The 27,125-nt window shown below is 45.4% G+C and overlaps 1 protein-coding gene across 2 annotated transcripts; it reads left to right on the plus strand.

The window, feature by feature from the left end:
• The first annotated feature begins 352 nt into the window (after positions 1–352).
• trim71 (tripartite motif containing 71, E3 ubiquitin protein ligase) lies at positions 353–26,701 on the plus strand. 2 transcript variants are annotated; one of them, XM_076112851.1, is made up of 7 exons: positions 353–2,140; positions 11,807–12,028; positions 15,458–15,592; positions 19,612–19,854; positions 19,970–20,467; positions 21,206–21,346; positions 21,554–26,701. In XM_076112851.1, exons 1-7 carry the CDS (start codon positions 1,388–1,390, stop codon positions 22,124–22,126), a joined length of 2,565 nt encoding a protein of 854 aa, XP_075968966.1. In that variant the 5' UTR covers positions 353–1,387; the 3' UTR covers positions 22,127–26,701. The 2 variants fall into 2 exon arrangements, with proteins under 2 accessions (XP_075968966.1, XP_075968967.1); XM_076112852.1 differs by having other exon boundaries at positions 355–2,140; positions 11,807–11,974.
• Positions 26,702–27,125: the final 424 nt, after the last annotated feature.

Here is a 27,125-nt window from a genome sequence, read left to right on the forward strand (position 1 = left end):
TTTTCAGAAGGAGGGAGGAAAAGAGAAGAAAGACAGCAGATCAATAGCCCTCCTTATGTCAGGACTCTAAGTATAGCCTCCTCTGTGCTTCACAAACAACTGTTTACTCCGCCATAATGCATGCTGTCTGAGGGCTGCATCAAAAAAGACACTTAAAAATGTTCTCATTTGCAGATGTACACGTAAAACAAGAGGATGTATTACTTAATTAGTACATTTGCATACACGGTTTACTAATCTGTTCGACAAGGTTTTTAAAATGTATATATTGTGCATTTTTATATTTGCATTTTTTATTTTTAATATTTCTTACTCTGTTATTTGTATTGCTTTACCTGCTTTAATAAAGTATATATCGATCTATCTAGTGCGCGCGCACGTGACCACACTCCCCCCTCTCTCGCTATCGGGAGCGAGCGTTTGGCGCACACCCCTCTCTCCTCCTTTGGGCGGAAGTGGGTCCATTTTTTCCTCTCAATCGGATAAGAGCGACCCGAGGAGCTGCAGCAACACGCACCCACGAGAGCTCGCGCCTTATGTTTACGTTAACGTTAACGTTAATTCGTCCGGGAGTAAACAACGAGGTACGGGACGCAATTCAGATCCAGTCGGCCGTTGCACCGAGTTGTTTAGGGGTTTTTCCCCCGGGTTGTAGGGCACTGTTTTCGGCGCTGCCAGGGGGGAAAAGCCCCTTGCGCATTCCTCCACGCAGAGAGCCAGAGAGGGAGACCAACCGACCGACTGAACGGGGAAAAAGAGCGCTGTAAAGCGTCCTCTTTCACAAGGTCGGACCGGTGAATTCACCCCCACACGGAGGATCGCGGAAGACGTCCCGTCTGATTGTTTTGGCTCTCCCGGAGACTTCCCTGTGACACACCATGAGATCGCTTTGATGAATATTTTACGGTCTCGCGGTCCGAGGCTCGCGCTGCGATTACCAACCGACCGTTGGCTGCGCCCAACGCCGCCTGAACGGACCCGGATGGTGGACTAGAGAGAGAAGACAAAACGACGACGGCACGGGCCTAAATTTGGAGGAGGAGGAGGGGGGGGGGGGAGGAAAAAAAAAGCAGAAGATGTAAAAAAAAATTGTGAATGCCTTACACAGCAGAATCTATATGATCTCAACAGCTTAAGTTTTTTTTGTTTTTTGTTTTTTTTATTTACCTCAGAAATAGTCTGCCTACCTCGGGTCAGAGTTGTATAATACAGGAGGAAAAAGCTCCGTTTTCACTGTTGAACTGACTTTAATACCTCATGAATCTACCTCAAATACAACTTTATTTTCTACACAACGGGGCCGATGTGTCCACCAAATAAATACCTCAACGTCATCGCTGCGCGTGTTGTAAACTGAGCCTGTGATTCGCTGACCTGACGCCTACAGATGGCTTCGTTCCCAGAATCGGACCTGCAGACCTGCCCGCTCTGCAAGGAGCTGTGCGGCTCCTCCGCTCCCATTTCCTCCTGCTCCTCTTCTACCTCATCGTCCTCCTCGCACACCTCGTCCTCCTCCAGCCAGACCACTAGGAGGCTCCACGTGCTGCCCTGCCTTCACGCTTTCTGCAGGCCGTGTCTGGAGGGCCAGCGGAGCCCAGGAGACCCGCTGAAGCTGCGGTGCCCCACCTGCGACCAGAAGGTACGCATCTCCAAGGAGGCCGGAGTGGACTCCCTGCCTTCCTCCAACTTCCTCTTCAGCAACCTGCTGGACGTGGTGGTGAGCTCCGAGGAGCAGATTCAGAACAAGAATGGCCACCACCTTCACAACAACCACCAGCACCACCACCGCTTAGGTGGAGGCTCCTCTGGCTTCCATCACCCTCACGGAGGCCTCCTGCTACCCAGCCACCTGGGAGAGCCCCAGTGCAGCTCCTGCGATGAGGAGAACCCGGCCACCTCCCACTGCCTCGACTGCCAGGAGTACCTGTGTGACAACTGTGTGCGGGCACACCAGAGGGTGCGGCTGACCAAGGACCACTTCATCGAGCGCCTGGGGAAGAACCTCCACCTGGGCCGGGTCAACGTCAACAGCAACAGCAACCCGGACCAGGTGTCCCTGGCCCAGTCCCTGCAGAACAACTTCGCCCTGCTGTCCCTGTTCCAGGACCAGATGAGCTTCTGCCAGCACCACGACAATGAGGTGAGTGGAGCGATATAGAAACTACCGCACCTGGGACCACAGAAGAAGAGTCTAGATGTGTTCATTTAGAAAGGATGGGGACATATTTGAATGTGACACAGACATTATCAGTATTTTTTTTAATATCATTCATGGGGTTTCTTCACACTGTGGTGGATTATATGTATTGCACACACACACACCCACACCCACACACACAGAGTTATGTGTGTAGTATAGAACCATACTGGGGGCCATATGGCCTTAGGTTCAAAGGGTGCTGAGTGGCTCTTCACCTAGTGCCCCAGAGACGAACAGGCACGTGTGCTGAGCTGGATTTACACACAGACCCTGCGTACACACACACACACACACACACACACACACACACACACACATAAGCATAGACACATGCAGAGTCTGGTTAATCTGTACCACACCATCCATTCAGGCCAGAGAGAGGCCCCCTGTAGTAACTGCACACATGTTTCTATGACTGTTGGAAGTCCTATCCACGGACATATTATGGAGATCCAGGTTCTCTCTGATAATGGGAAAGACAAGTTGGAACTCGGGGCCCAAAGGGACCATGTGATCTGGGCAAAGTAAACTACAAAGGCCTGTAAAACAGGAAAGCAGCTTTTTTTTTTTTTCTTGAGTTTAGTCATATGGCCAGGAAGAATAACAAATAGCGTTGGAAGGGGGTCTTGGGAAATATACTTTTGTACCACTTCTGGTTTCTGATGAGGGGCTCAAGGAATTCTCCCCGCTGCTGGAGGGAATACACCACAAGAGCATGAGTAACACGTTATTTTGTCTTCTTCTGACTTCCCAAATCTCTATTATACGAGTCCAACACGTTTCCAGAACTATTGGAAAGGCAAAGCATGCAAAGTCGGGTTCAGAGTTATTTAGTGATCGTTTTAAAGTGTGCCGAGTGTAAATAACAAACGCTGCGATATCGTTACGTGTAATTCAGTCGTGCAGTTTTCAAAACATTAAAAGGGCCCAGTCACAAAAGCCCAGTTCACGTTTCCAATTAACTTTTCTGCCCCTCCCTCTCTCCATTGCCAGTAAATAGGTGAGCGCAGTTTTCCAGTAAGGGCTTCATTTCCCCAGTAATGTCTTACTCACTCACTCACTCACTCACTCACCGGTGGGAGGGAGTGACGCACGAGAAGTCTTTCTTTACCTGTAAGCACTGAGCAAGCAGAGCCACTGTCCATCACCCAGCTCCACTGCTTCATTTGGTTTTGGGGAATTGATATCATCATCAAACTTTACTAAGACCGTGCTATTGGAAAAACAGGCGAAATGTCTGACTTCATGTTTAACTTAATCAACTGTATGGAGAGAGAGAGAGAGAGAGAGAGAGCTTATGTTGCTTTTTTTCTTATGGAGGCCGTGGAGTGAATATCACATTTATTTGCTTTGGCACGAGTTTCCTCCCAATTCTGCGCACACGAATACATCAGTAATATTGAGCTAACCCATTGTTATTGTATTCATCATGATGGGAATATAATGCATCTGAAATTGTAGAACCCTAATTGATTCCCAAAATGTCTGGAAACAGACAGATTGACCGTGAAATGAGAGGCTTCGGTTAGGAATATAAGGCTCCTCGACTACACACTGATGAGAACATATGATGAGGCTTTGTGCTCACATGAGTGAATGTGTTGGCCTACTTAAACAGCATACATGTCAGTTGTTACTCATCTGAAACACTGAGAGGGTGCCACGTTGTGTGCGTGTGTGTGTCTGTAGTCGAAATGGAAAATTGGATTACATCAAAGGAGTGCCCTCTGCTCGCTGTGATGTCAGCCCTCCCACATACAAATACATATGCAGCTCCGTCTGAGAGACTGCTAATGACACGATAATCCCCCATAATCCATCAGGGCTTCAGATAAAATTGTTGTGGCCATTGTTGTGGCCATTGCCTGGCTGTGCACACACACACACACAGTCTTTACACACACTTCCCCCAATTCTGCTTTCCTTTGGTAGGGTTTCTCCGCTGTTTTATCCGGTCCTGTAAGGGGAAGACGATCACTTTAACAAACGCATGCTGGGCTGGCTTTGTGATCACCAGTTTCACTCCCCCTCTCTGGAGAATGTGTGTAAGGAAACCTAACCCAACACTGACGCTGATACAAGGCCAGAGGAATTCCTGTAACTTGAGGTTATACCTCCTAGGTTCTCTTTTCCTTCTCTCTCTCTCTGGGTATTTCCTCTGTCCAACTCCTGCCTTTCTCATCAACGCTCTTTGTCAGAGACAATGGACATTATAGATGCAGAAAGTCTCTTCAACATGATTTAGCAGCTGTTTGCCGTTGAGGGGGCAAGTGATTACATTTCATCACTCCTGGAAGTATCTGTGTGAGCGTTTATTCCATTCTGAGAGCATCTCCCATCTGTAGGTAGTTATCCTCTGAAGAGGATTTTAGTGTGTGTGTGTGTGTGCGCACAGCCAGCAGAGTTGGATTATATGAAGTTGTACTTCCAGGGTTTAATGCACAACATGTGACCAGTAATTGGAGTGCATTCCCTGTTTCCTGTGTGTTGTGAATGTGTTTCATGTAGGCTAAAAGTGGGGGGAGTGTGTGTGTGTGTGTCCTCGCTTTGATGTCCATTTGAGGACTTTGGGTCATATAAATTTAATGGATAGAAAGGGAGGCATTTATCACATTCCCTTTGACAAGAGGATTTAAAACCCATTCAGAAGCTGGAACCTGCTACTTCCTCCTCAGTGGTTGGGCACAAATGGGCTTTTAATTGGCCATTATTTGACCTCACTCAACGGGATTGCGCAGTTAACACATTTGACGTTAAAGCTCTCAACCCTATTTGAGGGACATTGCACAGCTTCCTGCACATTTTGTCCACCATAGGTGTTTTTGTATTTTGAATATGCTTGTTTGTCAGATGTTGCTGTAGTTAAAGTTTGAGCGCTGCATTTCTGCTGACTGTTTTCTGTTCATATTGAGATGTATTTTTCCTACTGTTCTTGTCTTTGCAGCATGCAAATCGACCGCAGACTCCTAACGCTTGGTTGATTTGTTTAATACATTATAGTAAGGCCATGCTCATGTACTGATATGGTGTGGGCGCTAACGCTAACCGCCTTCAATCACAGCATCGTCCTGCAAAAACAGTTGAACATGGCTCTAATGCAACACACTGTCCTCATGCTGCGTTGGTCACTCAAGTATGTGCAAGAGCGAAGGATGCTAACTTAGTTTGTTTTTCTCTGACTGTTGGCCGACCTTGGTTAACCAATCATTAACCGCTAACCGACAAGATTAGTGCCACTCCCTTGCATGCATGTTGTGATGTGGTTGAAGTGGCCAACAAGCCGCCCAGCCGCAACGATAACCCCGACGCACAAACGGTAAAATCAATCATTCGTTACAGTCGGCAGCCACAGTGTCGTGGACTCATGCAGCCACTTTCCCACTCAGTCTCCTGGTTTAGCTGCTTAGGTTGTGAGCTGTGTGTCGGCCAGGCATAACGGGACTCTGTCAGGGCTTCTGACGGAGCGTTTCAAAGAGTGTCTCGTGTGCTACGGTGAATAAGTAAACGGTAACGTTATAGCTGTGAACGTAGCAGTGCGTAAAACGGTTTATTTGTCGGTGAATAAATGCTACCACTCAAGACACGAGCTAAGTCCTCGTGTCTTCCATTTACTGCAATGGTCGTGCTGTTTAGGCTGCCAGGTTGGTGTGCCAGTCGTGTGTGCGCGGCTTTGGGACAGAGCCGTGTGTGTACAAAACAAAGCATCTTAAGATACAGTTTTAGGACTAAACATGGCACATGGTCATGTTTTGTTGGCATACATGAGCAGTCAAAACAACACTGAGTGCTTGACGTGAGTGTGGTAAGAGGAGGAGGGGGGGTTTGTTATGCTCACTAATGTCTCAGTGACCAGGAATAGCTGTGACTGTTTACAGGCGCGCATTAGTTGCATCTCAGCTGCTCCACACCTCTTGTGTTTCTCCCTCTTTCTCTTCTTCACTTTATTGTTTAACTCCCTTTGCTCCCTCTTTCCCTTGCTTTATCGACCCCCATCTCTCCCACCCGTTTACTTCCTTTGCTCCTTTTTCCTTTTACTGCTCAAGTATTAAACACACTACAGTCGGTCACATGCTCGCTGGCTGAGGAGGCCAGCTGACTGTGGTTTGTTTTCGCTCTGGGGGCAGTCCAATCAGATCACCGGTTTACGGCCACCGCCCCCTCTCCACCTCTGTCGTATCTGGCAGAGTTTCAAAACATCGGCTGGCATGTCTGTGTGTGTGTGCGCGTGTGTTGTGAGAGGGCAGGGCAGCGGAAGAGGAGGAGGAGGAAGGAGGAAGGAAGGAAGGAAGGAAGGAAATAGCAGCGAGAGAAGAGTGATTTAGAGAACGGAGAGGGAAGGGAAAAAAAAACTACATGTGAGCAAGATATGGAGGGTGTTTGGAAAAGATTAGAGGAGGTGAATGTGAGCTCCATAAAAGGGGCTTTGTCTGGCAGATGGTGCTCCTGGGAATGTTGGGATTTGGTATTCCACAGATTATCCAGACTAGGGGTGCTGGTGCTGTCTATTTGTTTCCTCATAAGTAAAGTAACTAATCTCTAATCTCTCTCTCTCTCTCTCTCCCTAGTTTACTCACAGATGGATAATCCAGAGAGGAAAGCTTGTTGTTTAACATTCCCTCAATTAGGGATATTGTGCAGGAAACGCTCCACAGTATCGTCACTAGTGGAAGAACTTTTCAGTTTTTAGTGCCTAAGCCATGCTGACACAGAGTTATGCGTTCGTCATCAAATCTCTCAAATGCCTGGCAGACTTACCTGACACGACTTTCCCCAAATACCCACCATTTTTCACATAATTTATGGTGCAAATCTCTGGCCGTATGTGTCTTATAGATTTAAATCTGTCTAATGCGCAGTTTCTTCAAAGGAAAAACAACAGCATTTACTAATTTGATAATAGCCGTCATTCGTTGTGTTTTTTTAAGTATTTGGTAAATTGTCCAGTAAAAAGAGAGCTTATGTTGACTCTGTAATGTTTTTTTACATTTAACTTTGTGTGCGTAGTTGTCATGAGGTGAAATTGTACGTTATTTAGTGAGTAGGAATACGGCCTTTGGGGCGAAAAAGTGCACGCTGATAAAGGTTATCAGAAGGAAACCACCTTTATTACATGTTTGTCTAAAGCTGCTGAACACACCGACGTCTGTCAACAGCTTCTAGAATAATCTCCCTTTGGTGTGCGTGTGCGTGTGCGTGTGCGTGTGCGTGTGCGTGTGTGTGTGTGTTCACACCTTTCAGCAGTAGAATGCAGAGTACATAGACTCACGGCATTAAGGATTATGAAAGAAACGGTCAACACGGTTCAAAAAAACGTACTGAAGAAAAAGTGTTTATTTCAAGAAGTCAAACAAATACTAAAATGTAATGTTACTTTTTGAACTTTGAAAAGACTTTCCCCAGTGGTTTTGATCTGTTTTTGTTTCTCTGGGTTAAAACAATGTTTTCTTTAACAGTTTCTTTACAGATCAAATCCCACTAACCTGAGCCTCTGCTCACTGCTGCTGGAAAAACCAAATCCCAGAGGAAACACAGTCTGATCTCATCTCTAAAAACAGCTCTCGTCATTCCTACTTCCCTCACAATGGGCCGCTAACAGTATTGCTAATACTATCATTTTACTTCCAGTTGAATATTGAGTTCAAGCCATGACTTTAGGGGACGCAAAACATATTCTGAAGCACTCGGAATGTGTGACAAACTGCTGAGGAAATGCATATTTTTTTACCCTTGCATGTGACATACAAGGTGTAGAGTAAGACGCAAACATCGCAGACGGTCCCGAGCGTCTCCCCGTTGGTGGAACGTTGCTTTCACAGGTCTCAGATCAGCCTGGTTTGTGGCACCACAGTGTGACATTACATGGCCCTCGTCCCTTCCCCCCACTCTGCACGTAGGCAGCGAGTGCTGCACGGAGGCATTTTACTGGCCAGTTGAGCTCGTGCCCTCTCCCCCAGTTCCCAGTGCTTAGGAGGGAGGGAGCATAATGGGAGGGAGGGAGGGAGGGAGGGGAGGGGGGGGGCTGGGCCCAGTACAGCCACCATGCGTTTATTCTGGTGCTGTTTTCCTCCTCGGATTAGAATGTGTATTATGTTACTACAATGTCTAAACAGGGTTTTAAAGCCCTGTGCTTTCAGTGGGGCTTGTGTCTCTGCTACTTTGTAGATTTAAAATGACCCATCCCGCTTTCCATCATTTATTAACCGTTTTAAGCTTTAGATGAGTTACTCAAATTACTAATCCATGAGTAGTGTTTGTCAGTACTTGGGTTGCTTGGTGCACGAGCAGCATTAGTCTGTGGCTGCAACTAATTATTATTTCACATTAAGGATTTTAATTTGTCAAATTTCTTATTAGAATATATCGATATTTTCTATAAAAAAAATACATTGAACCAACATGCCAAAAACCTAAAGGTATAAAATGTACAATGAAATAACACAGAGAGAGATCTGCAAATAGATTATCAAAATTGTTATTGATCTCTTTCCTCATCGATTAATCGTCTACAGCTTATTTAGAATGGTTTTAAATGGCAGCAAAAACAAACACCACGATCACAAAAACAGTCTTTAAATTCTGTTTTTTGGAGGTCTCTTTTTGGTTTATGACGAGACATTTTCAAACGCACACACACCCCAACATGTGAGTGTAAATTCATAAAGGAGGAGCGTAATGGACAGACGGACAGAGAGAGAAACATCCGGTGCACTAATGAAATACAATAACTCACTCTCCTGCCGCTCACAGCTTTATAGCCGATGATGGCGTGTTTGTTCCGGCTATTTCCAGCTAAAGACAAACCATCACACATCAAGTCTACTTTCCTTACTTGTGTACCTTCTTCACGCACGTCAACATGTGCTATAGCTTGTGTGTTTTGCAAGGGCATGCATTTTGATGTGTGAGATACATTCTGTGGGGAGTCACCACTCCCTGAATAGCCTCCCCCCCCCTCTAGGCCGTTCTCTTTGGAATTTACAACTTTATTAGCACACCACGCCCACTTCACTTCTTTTTAAAGTTGTTTTTTCCACGTCGCACGCACCCTGGAGGTTCCTGTTGTGTTCTTGCATGGCACCGCTGCGACATCCCTGGGTTCTGTTCTTGGTGCCACATGTATAAAGGCAGCAGCTGTATTTCTGGCTTGTGTGTAATGCTCGTTTTTGTCTCCAAAAAAGCTTCCAAATGATGTGTTTTTAGAGGGAGGCAGAAAAAGACGAGAGGGAGAGAAGCATCCTTCCATGAGGAGCCAGTATCCTGTGTGGGTCGATAATATTGACTGGCGTTCCAAGAGGCTGGGGGTGTTATGCAATCCTACAACCTTGTGTGTGTGTGTTTTGAGTGAGCGCGTCTCACCACGAGGACTGTTGACCCGCTGTTGACGGCACATGAGCAGCAGCGAGCGTGTAAGATATCAGAAGCCTGTTTGTGACACGACCTAGTTCTGTGAAATAGGACTCCAGTGTTTTCAATAACGGGCATCTGTTGTTTGCCATGTTTCTGCACACACAGATGTGGACTGTGAAGAGATAATGCAGTCAGAAGATAGCACTGATTACTAAAAGGGTCCGTATGTAATGTTTTCATGTTTGAAGAAACTGAAGCGCGCCAACATTAAATGATTAAAGCATGTTGTTATAGATCACCGTGTGATTCACCTCAAACATAATCAGGCTGATTTAGATTGTGATCTGATTTAAGGGTCTCGTTGGGGCTGCGGCCTTCATTAGAAATGGCTTTTTTTATAATCAGTAGAAAGTCTTGATGTGCGCATGCAGCGGCGGTTGGGATACAATCGTGATTACTTCAGATATTTATACATTTAGTTTAGTAAGACTTGAATCGGGCTCTGATGAGAAGTATGTGCTAGACCTCCTCCACTCGAATCCCAGCTGCATTCCTTGCTTTTGTGTGCGTGTGTCACATCCCTCTGGAATTTAGGCGATGTCGGCGGGGGTGGGATGGGCCGGGAGGAAGTGAAGAAGAGCACTGAGTGACGGAGCGGTGCAGAGATGGTGGACGGGGTTTAGCAGAAAGAGAGACGGCAAGAAAAGGACTAGAAGAAAAGGATGCAAGGGGGGAGCTCAAGGAGAAGGCAGAAAAGAGGAGGAAGTCAGATAAAGGGGGAGGTGTGTGTCATTAGATTATGCTGCTCCCTGGGGGAACAAGCCATTATTGATGGATTGATTGCAGGCCCCTCCCTCTGACCACTCAGGCCTCCTGCTATTGGAGGCCATTAATCTGGTGTCTCTTTGGGATATGATGGCTAGTGCATATTTCATTAGCCTTCCATTACAAACAATCAGCATTCAGACGAGGGGTTTAGCATTGAGCAACAAAGGTTGAATTACTTTTTTTTCCCTTCCTATCTCGAGGGACTTTTTGTGTGTGTGTGTGTGTGTGTGTGTGTGTGTGTGTGTGTGTGTGTGTGTGTGTGTGTGTGTGTGTGTGTGTGTGTGTGTGTGTGTGTGTGTGTGTGTGTGTGTGTGTGTGTGTGTGTGTGTGTGTGTGTGTGTGTGTGTGTGTGTGTGTGTGTGTGTGATCTCTATCTCTGCTAAATAGGAGTTTAAAATGGCATACATGGGTATATATTTCAATCAATGAAAATGTAGGTAAGAAGGTGCATTCGTTGCTCAGAAGCTTGTACACTTCCATGTGAAAACTAACCTCACATGAGCCTCCCTGGTAACACATGTTTATGGATGGCATGCTTATCATTCATGGTCTTTTCTCATTAATTAGCTGTGTGTGTGTGTGTGTGAGAGAGATTAATGCTTTCATCCTGCCAATCCATTTCATAGTCAAACAGGGAAACACATTAGCTTTCACAGAGCTGAGTTGTCCTCTTGCCGTAGGACGTCGTAGGAAGAGGGGAGGGACATAGATCTTTGTTTCCGTTTTATAAAAACATTGACCACATTTCCACAGGTCAATATCAGAACAGAGGTTAAAGGAGTGAAAGTATAGCAACAACCTGTTCACGATCACATTTTTAACAAGAAATCTGCTAGCGCTAGGTCAACCTCAGTGGGAGGTTATGTGTTCGTATCGGTTTGTCTTGTTTGTTTGTACACGCAATATGTTTCACGTTCACTAACATTACAGGGAATGTGTGCTACATTCATGTGGTGTCGGAATAATCAGAAAAATAGATCCTGACTGGCAAAATTCACATGAACTCCCCCTCAAATCGGAAAGAACTTAAATGTACTTTTACCGTCTAGTGATACGTTTACAGGTTACGTTAGTTTGGTATATTTTTGGTACAGAATAGAAATTTTAAGATTGCATTTAAACACTAAACGGAGATTAAGATTAAGACCGTCAAACATTTATATATGGTTATTAAGTAATATAAATTAAAGTGATTTTACTACGCTTACACAAAGAAACGTTATGATGTGGCTCAAAACGTTTTAGTGAGAGACAATGAGACAATTTCAAATGATTGGTAAGTTGTATTCAACATCTCAAGTTATAAACGGTCAATTTGAGTGTATAGCTTTGATATAACCCTCATCTTTCTCCACTTTATCAGATTTGGTTGTTGTTCGTATGATTTGGAACACCAGACTGATTTGTCCATCTGTCTCCCTGTGTCTCCAGGTGTTTCTGTTCTTCTGTGAGTCCTGCTCGGTGCCGATCTGTAGGGAGTGCAGCGTCGGCCGTCACATTGGACACACCTTCGTGTACCTGCAAGACGCCGTGCAGGACAGCAGGTCCATCACCATCCAGCTGCTGGCCGACGCTCAGCAGGGACGCCAGGCGGTGCAGGTGAGACAGGAACGCAGACAGACACATTCTCAGGAAATCGGTATTGAAGCAAAGGTAAAACCTGCATAAAATAATACTTATTCTTGTGTTTTGTCTTAATGTAAAAAAAGAAAATGGTCTTGTATTCGAATAGGTCAACCTGATTTAAGTGTTAACAATGCAAAGAACTCTTCTGCATGATTCTTCAGCGTCTTGACAAAAAGACAATCCTGCATGAAGGACTAACCACACAAGTCCACACTCATCCGTCTCCCGGAGACGCCGAGGAGAGCAGCTGTGTCTTTCCAGCCTCCTTCAGCGCACAAACCAGATCAGCTTGAATGTGTTTTGAGAGTGACCAGTCCTGCTCTGCTGGGAAGCCTGAGGTTAAAGGTGTCCAGCTGGCCCTGAAGGGGAGGGGCAGGGGGGGGGGGGGGGGTCACATGGGGTGAGGTCTGCCGGGGGGCAGGGCTGAGGGTCAAAGGGGAGGAGGAGGATGGGGGGGAAGGGTGGATGAGGTATTTAAAGGATTTCAGAGAAAGGAAAACTCCCCTCCTCTTTTTTTTTTTTTTTTAGAAGAGGAACACTTTGCCTTCCCCCCCTCCTTTTTTCAGTCACTTACTTATTCAATCACTCACCCCCCACACACCTCTTACTCTCACTCCAACACAAACACACACTGTCTTCAGTTACGTAATTATAGATTGGATGGCAGCTTCCTGTGACCCCTGTAGATTCCACTTTATACAACGACACATGCGCGAGTGAAGGAAGGAGGAGAGGTTTCACTTACAGTTTCATAGCCTAGGCTGTCACAATTCAAACTATTTTAATAAGCAGTTAAATCCGTTCAGTTATTTATCAAACGGTCAGATCTGCATGTTTTCCCTTTCAAACGTGTAGCAGGCCGGACATGAAGCGGACTACAACGTGGTCACGTAACCGGTTTGTAATTTGGAGTTTGGAATTTACACCTGGAGTTTCTTACATTCCTTTCAATTGTTTGACGATTTTGGCGTCTTTCCAGTCCTTCCAGTTAACTTTCTAAATGTCACATTTTTAAACTGGCGTCTCGGTCTAAATGACTGCTCTTCTTCGTCCTCGGGATGTTTGTTTTCTTCCAGCTTTTCGGACAAATTCAATTTTGGACCTGATGTTAAAGGGAGCGATCAACAGTGATGGGTCACTCACACTAGAGTTGTCTAATGGGCCGTGTACTATCTCCTCAGCAGAGTTTGACCTTTGTGTGGGTTGTTTCACTCTGGGTGTTCTTCAAGTTCCAAGATGTCAACGTCACAGATCTGCTCAGTTAAAAAGCCAGACGCCCGGCCACATGTAATAAAGATTAGAAAACACCAGGCACCACAGCACACAGGAGTCAAATCACCAAACAACTCCAATAACTTATTTAACGAAAAGCACCCGGATCTGTGGCGCTGAGTCACAAGCAGCACCGCCCACCATCTGGCAGTACATCACATGTTTGTCCATTTTGTCCCAGGTCACCATGGGGGATAAATGCTGACGCCACATAATATGTACACACACACACACACGTACACACACACACACCACACGCGCTCTTGTCCCCTGAGGTAGGAAATTTCCGCCCACTCCACACGCATTATCTTCCCTGACCTCTGGCCTCCGGGGCTTGTGACCTCCCGGTTGGCCAGAGCTCCTTCTCTCTGCCGTCTGATTGGTCAGTTTGACCCTCTTTGTGTTCCAAGCTGTGCTCTTCTGGGAATGTTTTAGGTAAAGAGATCAGATGGAGATGGAGACCAAGAAGTGTGAAAAAGAGACTGTGCTAGAACAATAATGGAGAAAATCAAATGAATGGAACTACAGATTATTTTTAAAGGACTACATAAAGACAACTGGAGAGAGGCGGTGGCTTTATATTTTACCCTGCCTCCTTCCTCACTATGTATTGATAACACTCCCCCGATTCTACCAGGATTGCCTCCCTGCTGTTCCCTCTCTGGGGGCCTGATTTATTTGACTCTTTAGCTGCCCACCTCAAATGGCCAGACGAAAGAGAAAAGAGCCCCGCTGCCGGGCTTTGTTCCTGCAGCGGTGCAGTGGGGGGTGGGCGGTATGCGTCTCAAGACGGGAGGGGGGGGGGGGGAGGGGGTTGCAGATCATGACCTGTAGAGGTTTAGGTGACCTATGATCTCTGCGGCCGATATCACAAAGAAGGCCTTATCCCCCCTCCCCTTCGTCCCTGTGAGGTCCGGTTCAACCTGTGACCTTCCCGAAAATGCCAGAGGAAAAAGCCAGATAAAACACAGCAGGGGGGAGGGAGGGAGACAAAGAGAGAAATGGGCATTTAGCCCAAATTGTGGGTTGTAAAAGCTCAAACCTTAAGTAAGCCATACAGTTGCTTTTCAGTGCCTGTAGGTATCAAGGCAATTAAGAAACTTGGTGTCCTCATTCAATGTGCAGATGGCCTGCTTATGTAACTCTATTCTGTGAGGAACCGGGTAAAAAGAGTATCTTCAGTACAGACAGTCTTAACTATTATATATGTGTGTATATATACATATATAACTTACCAAAAATCAGATCTTTGCATGTTGCTCTACAGGGCTGGGTATTGTTTGTTTTATAATATATTGCCTGAGGATTGATACCAAAACAATATTTTTTAAATACCTTACTTTAGGTCTTTTTTTTCCACATAACAAACGTGCCGAACTGCTCAGTGTTGAAGAACTAAAATCAAATATAGTCTAAAGTTAGAATTGAATGACAACAGTGAAAAATTAAGATAATTAAAGTTACTGTGAGGAGTTTAACTGGTAATAAAACATCTCAATTTAACACCGATGCCTCTATAAGTAAACGAGAACATCAGTGGGAAGATTGTCTATATTCATATAATTATTCTTCATGTTTGTCATCGGGTCCACCGGGTAGGAGTCCGTGCAAAATCAGAAATAATCCACACTACCGCCTTTGTCCACAGGGGGCGCCAGAATCAACACGCATTTAAAGTTCCTCGTAGTAGCTTTAAAATAAAGATTTGCTTCAGATATTTTAACTAATCAATTATATCAACACACTTCATTAGGTTCAATACTGCACAGCGGGAAAACTGCTTCAAATGTAGTGCTTATAAACGCCCGACTTCCAAACATCAGTACATGAGTAGTGGTTCAGCCCGGCAGGAAGTTGCTCCATTTTGTGCAGTTTGAAGTGACTTCCTATTCCTGACCCGTGTTTCCTTTTCCTCTCTAAATGAGACAGAAAAAGATCACAAACACTGAGCAGGTGTGGGAAGGAAGATGGCACCGTCGGTGTCCTTTTCCTGGTCCTCTGCATCCTGTTTCTGTGTCCCTTCTGAGTAATAAAACCGACAGCATTTAGACATTCCTGTCTGGTCATTTGGGACACTGCAGGGTAACATATAACCGTGCGTCGGGTATCTTTCTTCACTGTACACTGACGGGCTGTTTATGGTCACATCACTGAGATCGCGTGCTTGTGTTTTTGTTTCCTCAGCTAAGCATGGAGAAGGTCCAGGCCATGGCAGAGCAGGTGGAGATCAAAGCCAAGGTGGTGCAGACGGAGGTGAAGGCCCTGGTGCTCCGACACAAGAAGGCGCTGGAGGAGAGGGAGTGTGAACTACTGTGGAAGGTGAGCTCCACCTTCATCTTCATCGGTATCAAGTCCCACACCGGGCAGTGAACTGAATGCACTTGATGCAACTAATATCGTTATTGCGTATTTTCCTCACATCCTGCAGGAGAATAAGCGTGCATGCTTTCTACAGGACTGATTAATTTGTATTGTTAAAGCTAAACAAATCCAAGGAGCCAGTTGTTGAACTGGCAGTTTGGCCCGCAGCCTGCGCTTCAGGAATCCTCTGCAAGGGCCTCCCTGGTTTACGGTTACCCAGAGAGCCAGTGAAAGAAAGAGCCCCCTCATCCCTGAGGCCCCTCACCCCACCCGGCTACCCTTTAGTAATAAATGAGTAACCACATAAAAGAGGAGACTGTACTAGATGCGTGACATAGCTCTAATACACACGCACAATCTACATCAATAACATCTGAAACCAGATAATAAAATGTATATTCGTGCATTTATGTACAGATGTGTTATAACCGATGATTTACCTCCAACACCCACCACTTCGACCAAACTCTCGTTTCTCCTCTCCTCCTGAGAGCCGGCTCGGTGACGTTGTAAAAAGTGACCTGCGTCTTACTCCCTCAGATCTTACAGCTCTAGTGTGTGCAGGTCAGATTGTTACAAAGGAGGTTTTCACTTACCCGTGTTCCCCCGTTAATCCTTTTTTACACCACTCCAGGACTCACTCTTTATCCCCGACCTGATAAAGTCATTAGAGGCAACCGTAGCACCCCCCCCCCCCCCACCCTCCACACACACTGAGTTTCTGTCTTTCCTTTTGTTTCTTGCAAACTGACTGACACATGCTTTATGAGTGCAGATGCTTTGCCTGTACTCTCGTTAGAGTGTAGCTAAAATGGTGACTTGTGAGAATGTAAATGTCGTTGACTGTTGTTTGAAAGAAATGTTGTCGAGTATCCCAGTTGTAGCCTCGGGCAGATGAAGGCTTGATGCAAAACAGGACGGTGCTGACAGATTATATGTTTGGTGCTTGTAGAGCCGGTTGGAGGTGGTCTTACTGTTGGTTTACAACTTCTTTTGTGTGTGTGTGTGGTGGAGGGATGTATACCTGTTAAATAGAGGCTGAAACAATTAGTCAGAAAAGCAATGAATTAGTCATTTACTTATTTATGTTTATCATGTTTGCTCACTGAGAAAGTTTGCTCTGGCCGGTGGGCGATTTTTGGTTTTGGCTCGACTCGAAACGTTTTCCTTTTTACAGCGAAACCACTAAAATGTGTTACAATAAATATGTTGCAGTGTGACACAATCCTGGTTCATGTTTGACAATTTGATCAGAGTTCTCAAGCTGTGACCGATAGCTGCGTTAGAGACTCCTCGGCTCTGATTGGTGTTTTGCAAATGCCATCAGGAGCAATAAAAAGGAGGCGGTGGAACCAGATTCTTTTCACAAATGATGAGTCTCATGTACTGCTATCAGGATATAGTGACAGCTTGAGCACATTGTAGTTACCAACTGCAGCTTTAACTCATTTGGACTGTTGGTCAACCAGAACAAGTAGTTTGAAGAAGGCATGTTTGCCTCTGAGGAGTATTTTCAGACTTGAACTATCGATGAATCATTCCCCCCCCCCCCCCCAAAACAAAATCTACGAGTCCAGTGTGATAACGCCCCTTGTCCAACATAATTGTTTTTGGTCATTTCAGCGCGTACAAGTTAAGCTGTACAACCGCTGAATCATACACAAAGTATTGGAAATGACTCCGCTAGTGCTCCCCGTACTGTGTGATGGCCGCCTGTGCTGACAGTGGTTCCAGGAAGCCGCTCCACAGTGACTCATGTCTTGCTAGCAACGCGAGCTTTTAACTTATAAGAAGTCGTTTTGATCGAACAACATCAAAGTCTCTCTGGATTTTGCTCGGTGACTCTCTGTGAGACGCGTACCAACACTCCCAGTGAGTGGTTTCCACTGAGGGAGGAACTCAAACTAGATGTCATTAGGAAGCCTGACGTGTGTCTTTGTTCTCGTGACTATAAAGTGTAACTCGAGGGCTCACAGATGCAAATTGAAGTTCCACTTGTGCCAGGGATTAACAAAAGGACCCCTCACTTTAGGACTCTTTGTTTCTTTCATGGTTCCTCCCTTCTATCAGAAGTCCTTCTCACCATAGAGGCAGTCGGGCTATTGTGTTCTACTCTTTTTGTTAGGCGACGGTAAGTAAGAGCCCGATCCATGCCTCTCAGACTCTAGCGCCCTCTTTAATCTCACTGACTGCACTCTAACTTTATCGGCTTCTCACGGTACCAGAAACGTGTTGTGGTTAAGTGACGGACACAATACGATGAATAAATCAGTAATGCTATAGTATCTCTCTTCAGCTCCGTCAGCCCCAGACCAGGTATCTCTTTGACTAGTCTGCTCTGTCTGCAGCGGTGCACATTATCTTATTTTATTCTTTTGTTGATCAGGCAAGAAGAAAGAAACTTAACACGCGTTAATAAATGATATCTGTGATGCAAAGTTGACTAAAAGATCTTAGAGCTCATGAAATATAATAACGATCGTAGTAATGATAACAATAATAATAATACTTATACCTTTCATACAAGAAATGCATCACAAAGTGCTTAAAATAAAAAATAAATGAATAAACAGAATTAGAATAGAATGCCATAATTAATAGAAAACTAACATTTTGTAAAATAAGGCGAGATAAAAATAAGATGGAAGACATAGGATGCATGACATGAGATGGAAAATAAAGCTAATAACTAAAAATGATCATATTTAAATCAGTACCCATATTTGCAGCATGTATACACATCAATAAACATCAGAAGGGTTCATTCCCTTCTACACAGTGGGGCAGATTTGAGTTTTAAAGATGAAATCTCACAATATTTCACCTTAAATTCAGTCTTTACCGATATCTAAAATTGTGCATAAATCTGTGTGTTTTTCAGCTGGAAAAGTAAATCCATATTCTCTGTGTTACATTCATGGAGTCCTTTTATTAAACGGAAATAAATGTGATGTTCGCCACAGGAATCATTGATGCACTATTTCTCCTTCATGCCCGTCAACCTTAAGTCAACCTTAACATCAAATACCTTTTATAATATATCTAAACTGTATGCAGCCAAACCAGCTGCTGCTTCTTCTTCTTGCTTGCTTAAATATGTGACAGACGTGGCTTTTCAACTCTTTGCTGCCATCCTGTGGGCCGTTTGCTGGTAAAAGTCTGTGGTGTGGAGGTACCAGGACACGTTTAATTCCACATTCAGTTTGACTTTTTTATGAGGTAATGAGGTAAAAACTACAAGTCAAAAAAAAGATGTAAATCTGGGTAACCATTGATGCCCGATCATAGTTTTAAATCCACCACAGAGTGCTCTTTGAAACCTTTTTTGTTGTTTTGTCGTGTTATTGTTTCTCTATATTGTTTATAGAGGTGAAGCCCCTCCCCTAACCCTACCTAGCATTGTGCCATGAACTACACACCTGATGTTCGTCAATGTAAAAGATCATTTTGCATGTCAGGAAAGTCACAGGTTGTTATTAGCCACGTTCATTTGTCTTGATGAGGCTACTCCAGCCAGCTGCAACCTTATTCAGGCTTTTGTAGTGAAATGAGGAGGTGTACAGATAGCTCCTCGTGACAACTTCACCAATCAGCCGTTCCTCGTTCACTTCTAAAGCGAGCGACGGGAGTAAATAGAAACGGGGGTCTGATAGAAGTTCAGCTCAGAGCGGCGCTGGTGGCCGGTTGGGACCTTCCAGTAGAAAACAATTAAACCGAACTGCCGCTGGCGTCGCATTCAGTGAGGACACGGTTACGCCGTAAACTCATCCTCGAGAGAAACCTGATAAAGCGTCGGTGGCCACGGAGTGACCTTTTGTGGCCACAGGCCACAGTTAATGTTGAACCCTGACCTGAACATAAAACATAAAAGTTATATGGTTGAATAAAGTGCCTCGGTCATGTGCTTTCTATTACGTTCGAACTATAAAATCCCCTCTGGTGGTGGTAAAACGTTCTGTGCTCTGGTCTCCTTCCAGGTGGAGAAGATCCGTAAGGTGAAGGCCAAGTCTCTGTACCTGCAGGTGGAGAAGCTGCACCAGAGTCTGACCAAGTTGGACAGCACCATCGCCGCCGTCAGCCAGGTGCTGGACGAGGGCCGCCACCTGGACGTGCTGCTGGCCAGGGAGCGAATGCTCACCCAAATGCACGAACTGAAGGCTCTGAGGGGCCTGCTGCAGGCGCAAGAGGACGACCGCTTCATGTTCACGCCTCCAGACCAGGTGGGTGCTTGGGACCCTGTAGATGCTGGATCATAAGCACGTTTGGATGGGTTTTAACGTGAAATCATTGCTATGTTTGCCGAGCCTGATGTTATATTATCGTGGTTCCCTACAGGCTCTGTACATAGCCGTCCAGTCCATGGGCCTCATCAGCAGCGGAGCCTTTGCCCCGGTCACCAAAGCCCACGGCGAGGGTCTAAAAACTGCTCTCCGCGGCAAGCCCGCCTCCTTCACCGTGATTGGATACGACCACGATGGCGAGCCACGACTCTCTGGCGGCGACGCGGTGTCCACGATAGTCATGTCGGTCCCGGATGGAAACCTGTCCGCAGCCGAGGTGACTGACCACCAGAACGGCTCCTACACCGTCGGCTACCTGCCCAAATGTGAGGGGGAGCACCTCGTGTCGGTGCTGGTGTGCAACCAGCACATCCAGGGCAGCCCCTTCAAGGTGACGGTGAAGTCGGGGCGGAGCTACGGCTCCCTGGGGAACCAGGTGTCGTCCTTCGGGTGCGAGGGGGAGGGAGACGGCCAGCTGTGTCGACCCTGGGGCATCAGCGTGGACAAGGAGGGATACGTGGTGGTGGCCGATCGCAGCAACAACCGCATACAGGTAGAGCACCGCCACAAGTACGGGGAGTCGTCTGTCCCTATACCCTGACAGTAGTACATGCTGATTATGTCCTGACAGTAGTACATGCTGATTATGTCACTGTACTGCATGTTTCTCACCTTTAAATGTTTGTATACATTTATATTGTGAGAGTTTGAGCAAATATGATAAAAAATCATTTATTTAGTAAAACCAACTGCAGCTTTAAATGTCAGTAACGCAAATGTAAAGAAGGAGATATAAAGCTCCCAAAGCGACTCTATCCTTCTTCTTCTTCTTCTTCTTCTTCTTCTTCCTCCCTCAAAGTCTCGACTGAACTCCGATATCTGAACTGTAATTGTATTTAGAGTGGTCGTATACAGTTCATCATCCACTCATTTACTCACCAACTCCACACTGTTGATTTTTGTGTCGACATGTTTACATAGCAGAGAGTCTGCTTAGCAAACTTTGTGTTCGGATGTTGAAACACACACACACACACTCTCACACACACACACCATCATTACTGTGATGTCTCATCACTAAAAGGTTGTTTCTCCGTATTTAGTAGAACAAATGGACTACATTTTAAGGGAAGGCCCTAAAAAACGTACCGTTCACACACGTGTTTAAGTGATTGTCACACGTGTGCTGTAAGTACATTAGCGTGTTTGTAGAAGTCTGTAAAAACTACACGTGCAGGTTTAAAGAGAGAGCTTTACAGGATCATTGGTTTCTTTTTCCTCCCCTCTTCAGATATTCAAGCCCTGCGGTGCCTTCCACCATAAGTTTGGCTCTCTGGGTTCTCGGCCAGGTCAGTTTGATCGTCCAGCGGGGGTTGCGTGTGACAGTCAGAGACGAATCATTGTGGCTGATAAGGACAATCACCGCGTGCAGGTATGAAAACCACACGCACATTTCTACGTACTCCTTCTGTATTATTGTTGAAATCCAATCGTATTCACGTGTGGAATGCACGACAAAAAAAGTGAGCTTAGTTAGCTTGTAAACACACACACACGTAAACACATAGCTCCTCGTGCTCACTCTCTCTGCTGCGGATGTAAACATGTTGGGCCCTAAGACATTTGCTTTGTCTGACAGGTGTTTACTTTTGAGGGCCAGTTCCTGCTGAAGTTTGGGGAGAAGGGTACCAAGAATGGGCAGTTCAACTATCCCTGGGACGTGGCCGTCAACTCTGAGGGTAAGATCCTGGTCTCGGACACCAGGAACCACCGCGTGCAGCTCTTCGGCCCCGACGGCTCTTTCCTCAACAAGTACGGCTTCGAGGGGGCCCTGTGGAAACACTTTGACTCTCCCAGAGGAGTGGCCTTTAACCACGAGGACCACCTGGTGGTGACCGACTTCAACAACCACAGGCTCCTGGTCATCCGGCCGGACTGCCAGTCGGCCCGCTTCCTGGGCTCCGAGGGCATCGGGAACGGGCAGTTTCTGCGGCCGCAGGGTGTCGCCGTGGACCAGGAGAACCGCATCATCGTGGCCGACTCCCGCAACCACCGGGTCCAAGTGTTCGAGCCCAACGGGAACTTCTTATGCAAATTCGGCGCACAGGGGAGTGGCTTCGGACAGATGGACCGCCCCTCCGGTGTGGCCGTGACGCCTGAAGGAGTCATTGTGGTCGTTGATTTTGGAAATAATCGCATCCTCAAGTTCTAGCTTTTTCTTTTTTTGGCATTCTCTCCCTCCGTTTGCCCTTTTTGCAGTTTTCTTGAACAAGGAAATGGAGGCGAGAGAATGAATCAACAGACACAACAGGAGAGCTCAGAGAGAATTGAGAGCACGTTGAAGTGAAGGGAAATTAAAACTATTGATATTTTTTGTTTTTTCATTTACATTGCTATATTCCCAATCAGATATCTGTGGTGTGTACGACAAAGGGGACCTGTAACACATTGATAATCAATAGATGAAGCCATGTTTCCCTTCCTCGGTCTCAGCTGCTCTGAATCCTCTCCGTGAGCTCTCCTTAGTTTTCCATCTCAGGGATTTTTTCACTTTTCTTGAAACCTTGTACCCTCTGCTCCACACCTACCTCATTTAGCTCTTTATGAATGTACTCATAGTCACTGAGCAGAGGTTTTAGTCCGTGAAGTTCTACAAAGAAGATGAAAAGCCTACCTCTATACTTTATTTAAAAGACAAAAAAAAAGAAAAAAAGACTGTCAGTTGATATTTGCACAGGATTAAAGAAAATCTTGCTGTGCATTTTTTTTTTTGAAATATGAGTTAAAGTGAACCTCCTGAATGTTGCTGAGACAACACTCAGACCGCTGTCGAGGCTGCATGATTTATTCTCACTAGAGGGCTTCGCTCACAGAGGAAACTAGGAGACACTTGTGTCCTTTTTCATGGTTTTTAGGCGAGTTAGTTTTTCCGCGTATGCATCGGCCCTTTGAAGAAGAGAGCGCGACCCCGATGCCGAATTAGATAGAATCAAAAGTATCTCAGGTCACGGTAGGACTGTTTCAAATGATCAGTGCTTTTCAGGCTCTCATTTGATAAACAAATCTCAGAAATGATCCTGAAAATAAGTCCTAGATAAGTAGTCCTGTAAGAAAAGACAACCTGTGTTGTTACTATGTCATAGATGCAAAGATAAAGTATGCAAGGAGAGCAGCGTCTCCTAAAGGGAGGACCCACCAAAGGATTTTGGTGTTGAATTTTTCCCAGATCTGGATCTGTAAGCGATCCTCACGTAGATATTTAATCATTTTAATTGAGTGACACCTTTTTTGATGAGGCATGCTGTGTGACAAAAGCCTCACAAGTAGACACCTACATTTGGCTGTCCAGAGGACATTAATGACATCAACTTGAAGGCCTAACATTACAATCCTTTGGATTTCAGATGGTGGTTGAAAGCCATGCCCCTTTGGCTCCCAGGGCCAATGAGAGAGGCTGTGATGACAAAGCCCCGCCCTATTTATTGATGCTTGGAGTGAAGGAGACCGATTCCTCTAAAGACGGAGGTCTATAGACCAACTTCTGGAGTCAACCAAAGTTAGAATTTCTGCACAATGGCCAACTGTAGATTTGGCGATTTAAAGAAAATGAAATAATCATTGTTGCTGGGAAGTCTAAAGTTCATCAAACGCACGGAGTTGAGTTCATAGCACTGTCCGTGTTAGGCTAAGAAGAATAAAGTGTGCTTGGGTCACAGTTTATTGTGCTCTGACCTCTTTCATCTGCAGAGATGTTCACGTGTAGAGAACTGAAGATACCCGCACCAAAGAGACCCCCCCCCCCCCCCCCCCCCCCCCCACCTCAGCCCATCAAACGACGCCATCAGACGACCCGTAGGCCTTTGTATCCCAATTTAATTACCATAGACACGACTAACTCTCTGTGGGGTTTTAAACCTCCCCTTTGCCCCTTTTTGTCCAATCTGTGTCCCACTGGAAGCACTCGACAATTATGGTTCTGTCAGCCACTTCCTTCGCCTAGGACCTGTGAAACGATTCACCGACGGGCCCTCGCCTCTGAGGAGAGGGCCCGTCTGCACACGATCAGGATTCACGTCGTCATATCTCAAGATGTCTCGTACCTCAGCGGTCGTTTTACCTCATCTCCTGAATACCTCGAGTATGTCACTCATAGCTACTGTGCATTTGAACGTTCAAATACCTCAACTTGTTACACATTCTGAATACCTCATTTTTACTCTTTTTATTTAAGCATACCTCGTCGGATATTTATGCATTAATATACCTCGTTCTTTGAATCGTCTTGTGTTACAGTACATGTCCCATAGCTCGAGGACCAAAGATCATGGTACTGTCTGGAGTGGAAGTAACGTTTGTTTTTTACTGTGGTCATCGCGTCATCTCGCAGCTTTTTGGTTTGTTGAATCTACTGTAAAGTGTCTGGTAAACTCTGCCTTTTATCGTCAAGAAACCAAAACATTTCAGATGAAAGCATTGTGCCAAAAAAAAATGATCTGTGAGAGTTCTGTGCCAAACAGGGTTGGCATCAGGACCGCGCTGTTGTAGACGACACATGTCACTGGACCATTATATCATGTCTGTCTCTCTCTCTCTCTGTCTCTCTCTCACTCTCTCTCTGGTTGATGCACTTAAGAGGGCTGGGCCCAATTTATCTTAACCTCATAATGATGATGAACAAGCAAAATTCCACTTGTACTTTGCAACTGTGCGCAAAGGGTGAGGGCAAGAGAGGATGTGGCCTCTTCTAAAGAGATAAAAACTTCACGAATCCGCCTTCTTAATGCACAAGAATTACCTCCTTGATTTCAGCACAAAGTTACCGATGTTTCATTTGTTGATGTTGGCTATTGGCAGACCTTGAGACCTCGAGACTCAACCATTCTGCGGCAGGTTTAAACAAAACGCACCGTAGGGATCACGCCTGATGCGTGACAGCAGTGTGGTTTACTATTACAGTGGAGCTATTGGCACATTGATGGCGACCCAACACCTAGTTTCACCAATAAGATTGTCTTTTGCTTTTCAGTATTACTCTGAAACGTTTCATCCATGTTGCATCTGTTTTTTTGTTTATTATTAAAATTGCAGAATTCTACCTTTAAGATCCGTAGGTCTTCACTCTTAAAGAGGAAACGAAATGTATTTTAAATCTTTTTCTTTTCTTTTTTAAATTTTTGTTGCATGCTTTAAAAAGTCCTTTGTATTACATTGACGTCTCTCAGATAGGTGTTGAAAAAAAACTCGGATGGGGTGGGTAGCGGTCGTTTGGGATGGTTTTACCAAATATTTACCCAAAGATGTGTGTGTGTGTGTGTGTGTTAGGATTGCGTCGGATGGGATTAACCGTTGACCTTTGCGATTGTATTTCCTGTTCTCGAGAGGCTCAACCTGTTCAGCCAGCCAACGCCTCGACTCCTGACAAACAGCGGCAGATCTTGTCAGATACAAGCTGGTGTGCCCCTCTACCATTGGTGCTTAATTTACTTAATCTCCCTCTAGTGTACATAATGTGGGAAGCCATATTAACATATAGTTTAGGAGGCTCTGAAAGCTTCCTACTGAGTAGATTTACCTTCCCAACTAGTCCGTGAGGTGGTGATGTTATGTTTGATCTAGCAATGGGAACTCTCTAACTGTCGTGTGAGGAGCAGCGATGTGTCTCCAGCACAGACCGGTAATCGGCTTCCTCCCCCGTCTTTATAAGAAACCAGGGAGTGCGGTGACGGTTGACAGCACTCCTGCTCGCTGGGTTGTTTTTTTTGGGGGGGGGATTTTGTTTATTTTGTGTCCACCATTTTATTGCTGACCTCTCACGGCTTTAAGAGAGAAAAGCAAAGCTGCGCCAGGTGACGTGTGCAAGGTCGTAGGTCGTTTTTAATGATTGTGTACTCTAAAGACGGAAAGACAAAAATAAGAAAAAGGTTGGAAAATTTAGAGAAAAAAAAAAAAAACTCAGGTAGTTCTCAGCAGCCCTGCCCTGCAGGTGTCTCATTGAAACGTGTCCCGTAGTGATGATGTAGTGCCCCCCCTCTTAGTACTAGTCAAATTATTTTGTGTGCCCATTTACTTATTATAAAACAAATTATTTCTAAATCTGAAACAATAATGCTTTCGATTAGTTTCCCCTAATTAAAAAAAAAAAAAACTTTTGTTGCCAATTTTACTTTTCTTTTACAAATAAAAAGTACAAATACTTCACACCACTTGATGTCCATTGGCCCTTTTAGAATGTATTTTGTGAAGAAAAGGGTTCAATGGCATCATGTTGGCGCTCAGTCGCTGCAACCAGCTGGCGGCAGCAGCATGACGAGACACAACACACTCGGGTTTTATCTCTGGACATTTTGGTGCTAGATGTTCCACACCAGCAACACTATGTTGGTGTATGAGGTGGAATCATGTGGTTGTAGTGGAACACGCTGCACCGCGCTCCTTTTCTAAACCAGCTTTAACGTCGGCCTTTCCCCGGGTGTTTTGGGGCCCGACAGTCCAGCTCGTCTCGTCCTCTTTTTGTTTGTGTTGTGTCCTGTTCCCCCGGCGGCCGGTTGTGTGCGGAGTGGATATTGTGTTTGTGCGCTGCATCTGTTGTTGTTTTAAGCAGAAATCCACTGAATGTATCCTCTGAACAGTCCAGGAGGCAGGGCGAGCCAGTGTGGCAGAGGAGACTATAATATATTGGCCACCTGCTGCTCTCTCTGTACTCTGTGGACTTTAAGCATTTCCTATGCAGTTTCTTTTTTTTCTTTTTTTTTTTGGCTTACACTTCAATAAAGTTGTATTTCTTTGACTTCAAAACCTGTGACTCGTTCTTTGCTCTTTAAACTGCACCAACACTAAAGTCTAGAATATCTCACTGAAGGTTTTCAATGATGAAGTACACAGCGTCTTCACAGTACACAGCGTCTTCACAGTACACAGCGTCTTCACAGTACACCGCGTCTTCACAGTACACCGCGTCTTCACAGTACACGGCGTCTTCACAGTACACAGCGTCTTCACAGTACACAGCGTCTTCACAGTACACCGCGTCTTCACAGTACACGGCGTCTTCACAGTACACAGCTTCTTCACAGTACACAGCGTCTTCACAGTACACAGCGTCTTCACAGTACACAGCGTCTTCACAGTACACAGCGTCTTCACAGTACACAGCGTCTTCACAGTACACAGCGTCTTCACAGTACACGGCGTCTTCACAGTACACAGCTTCT

The sequence above is a fragment of the Anarhichas minor genome, unplaced genomic scaffold, assembly GCF_050575085.1.
Source record: "Anarhichas minor isolate MPS153535 unplaced genomic scaffold, ASM5057508v1 ptg000051l, whole genome shotgun sequence".
Lineage (NCBI taxonomy): Eukaryota > Metazoa > Chordata > Actinopteri > Perciformes > Anarhichadidae > Anarhichas > Anarhichas minor.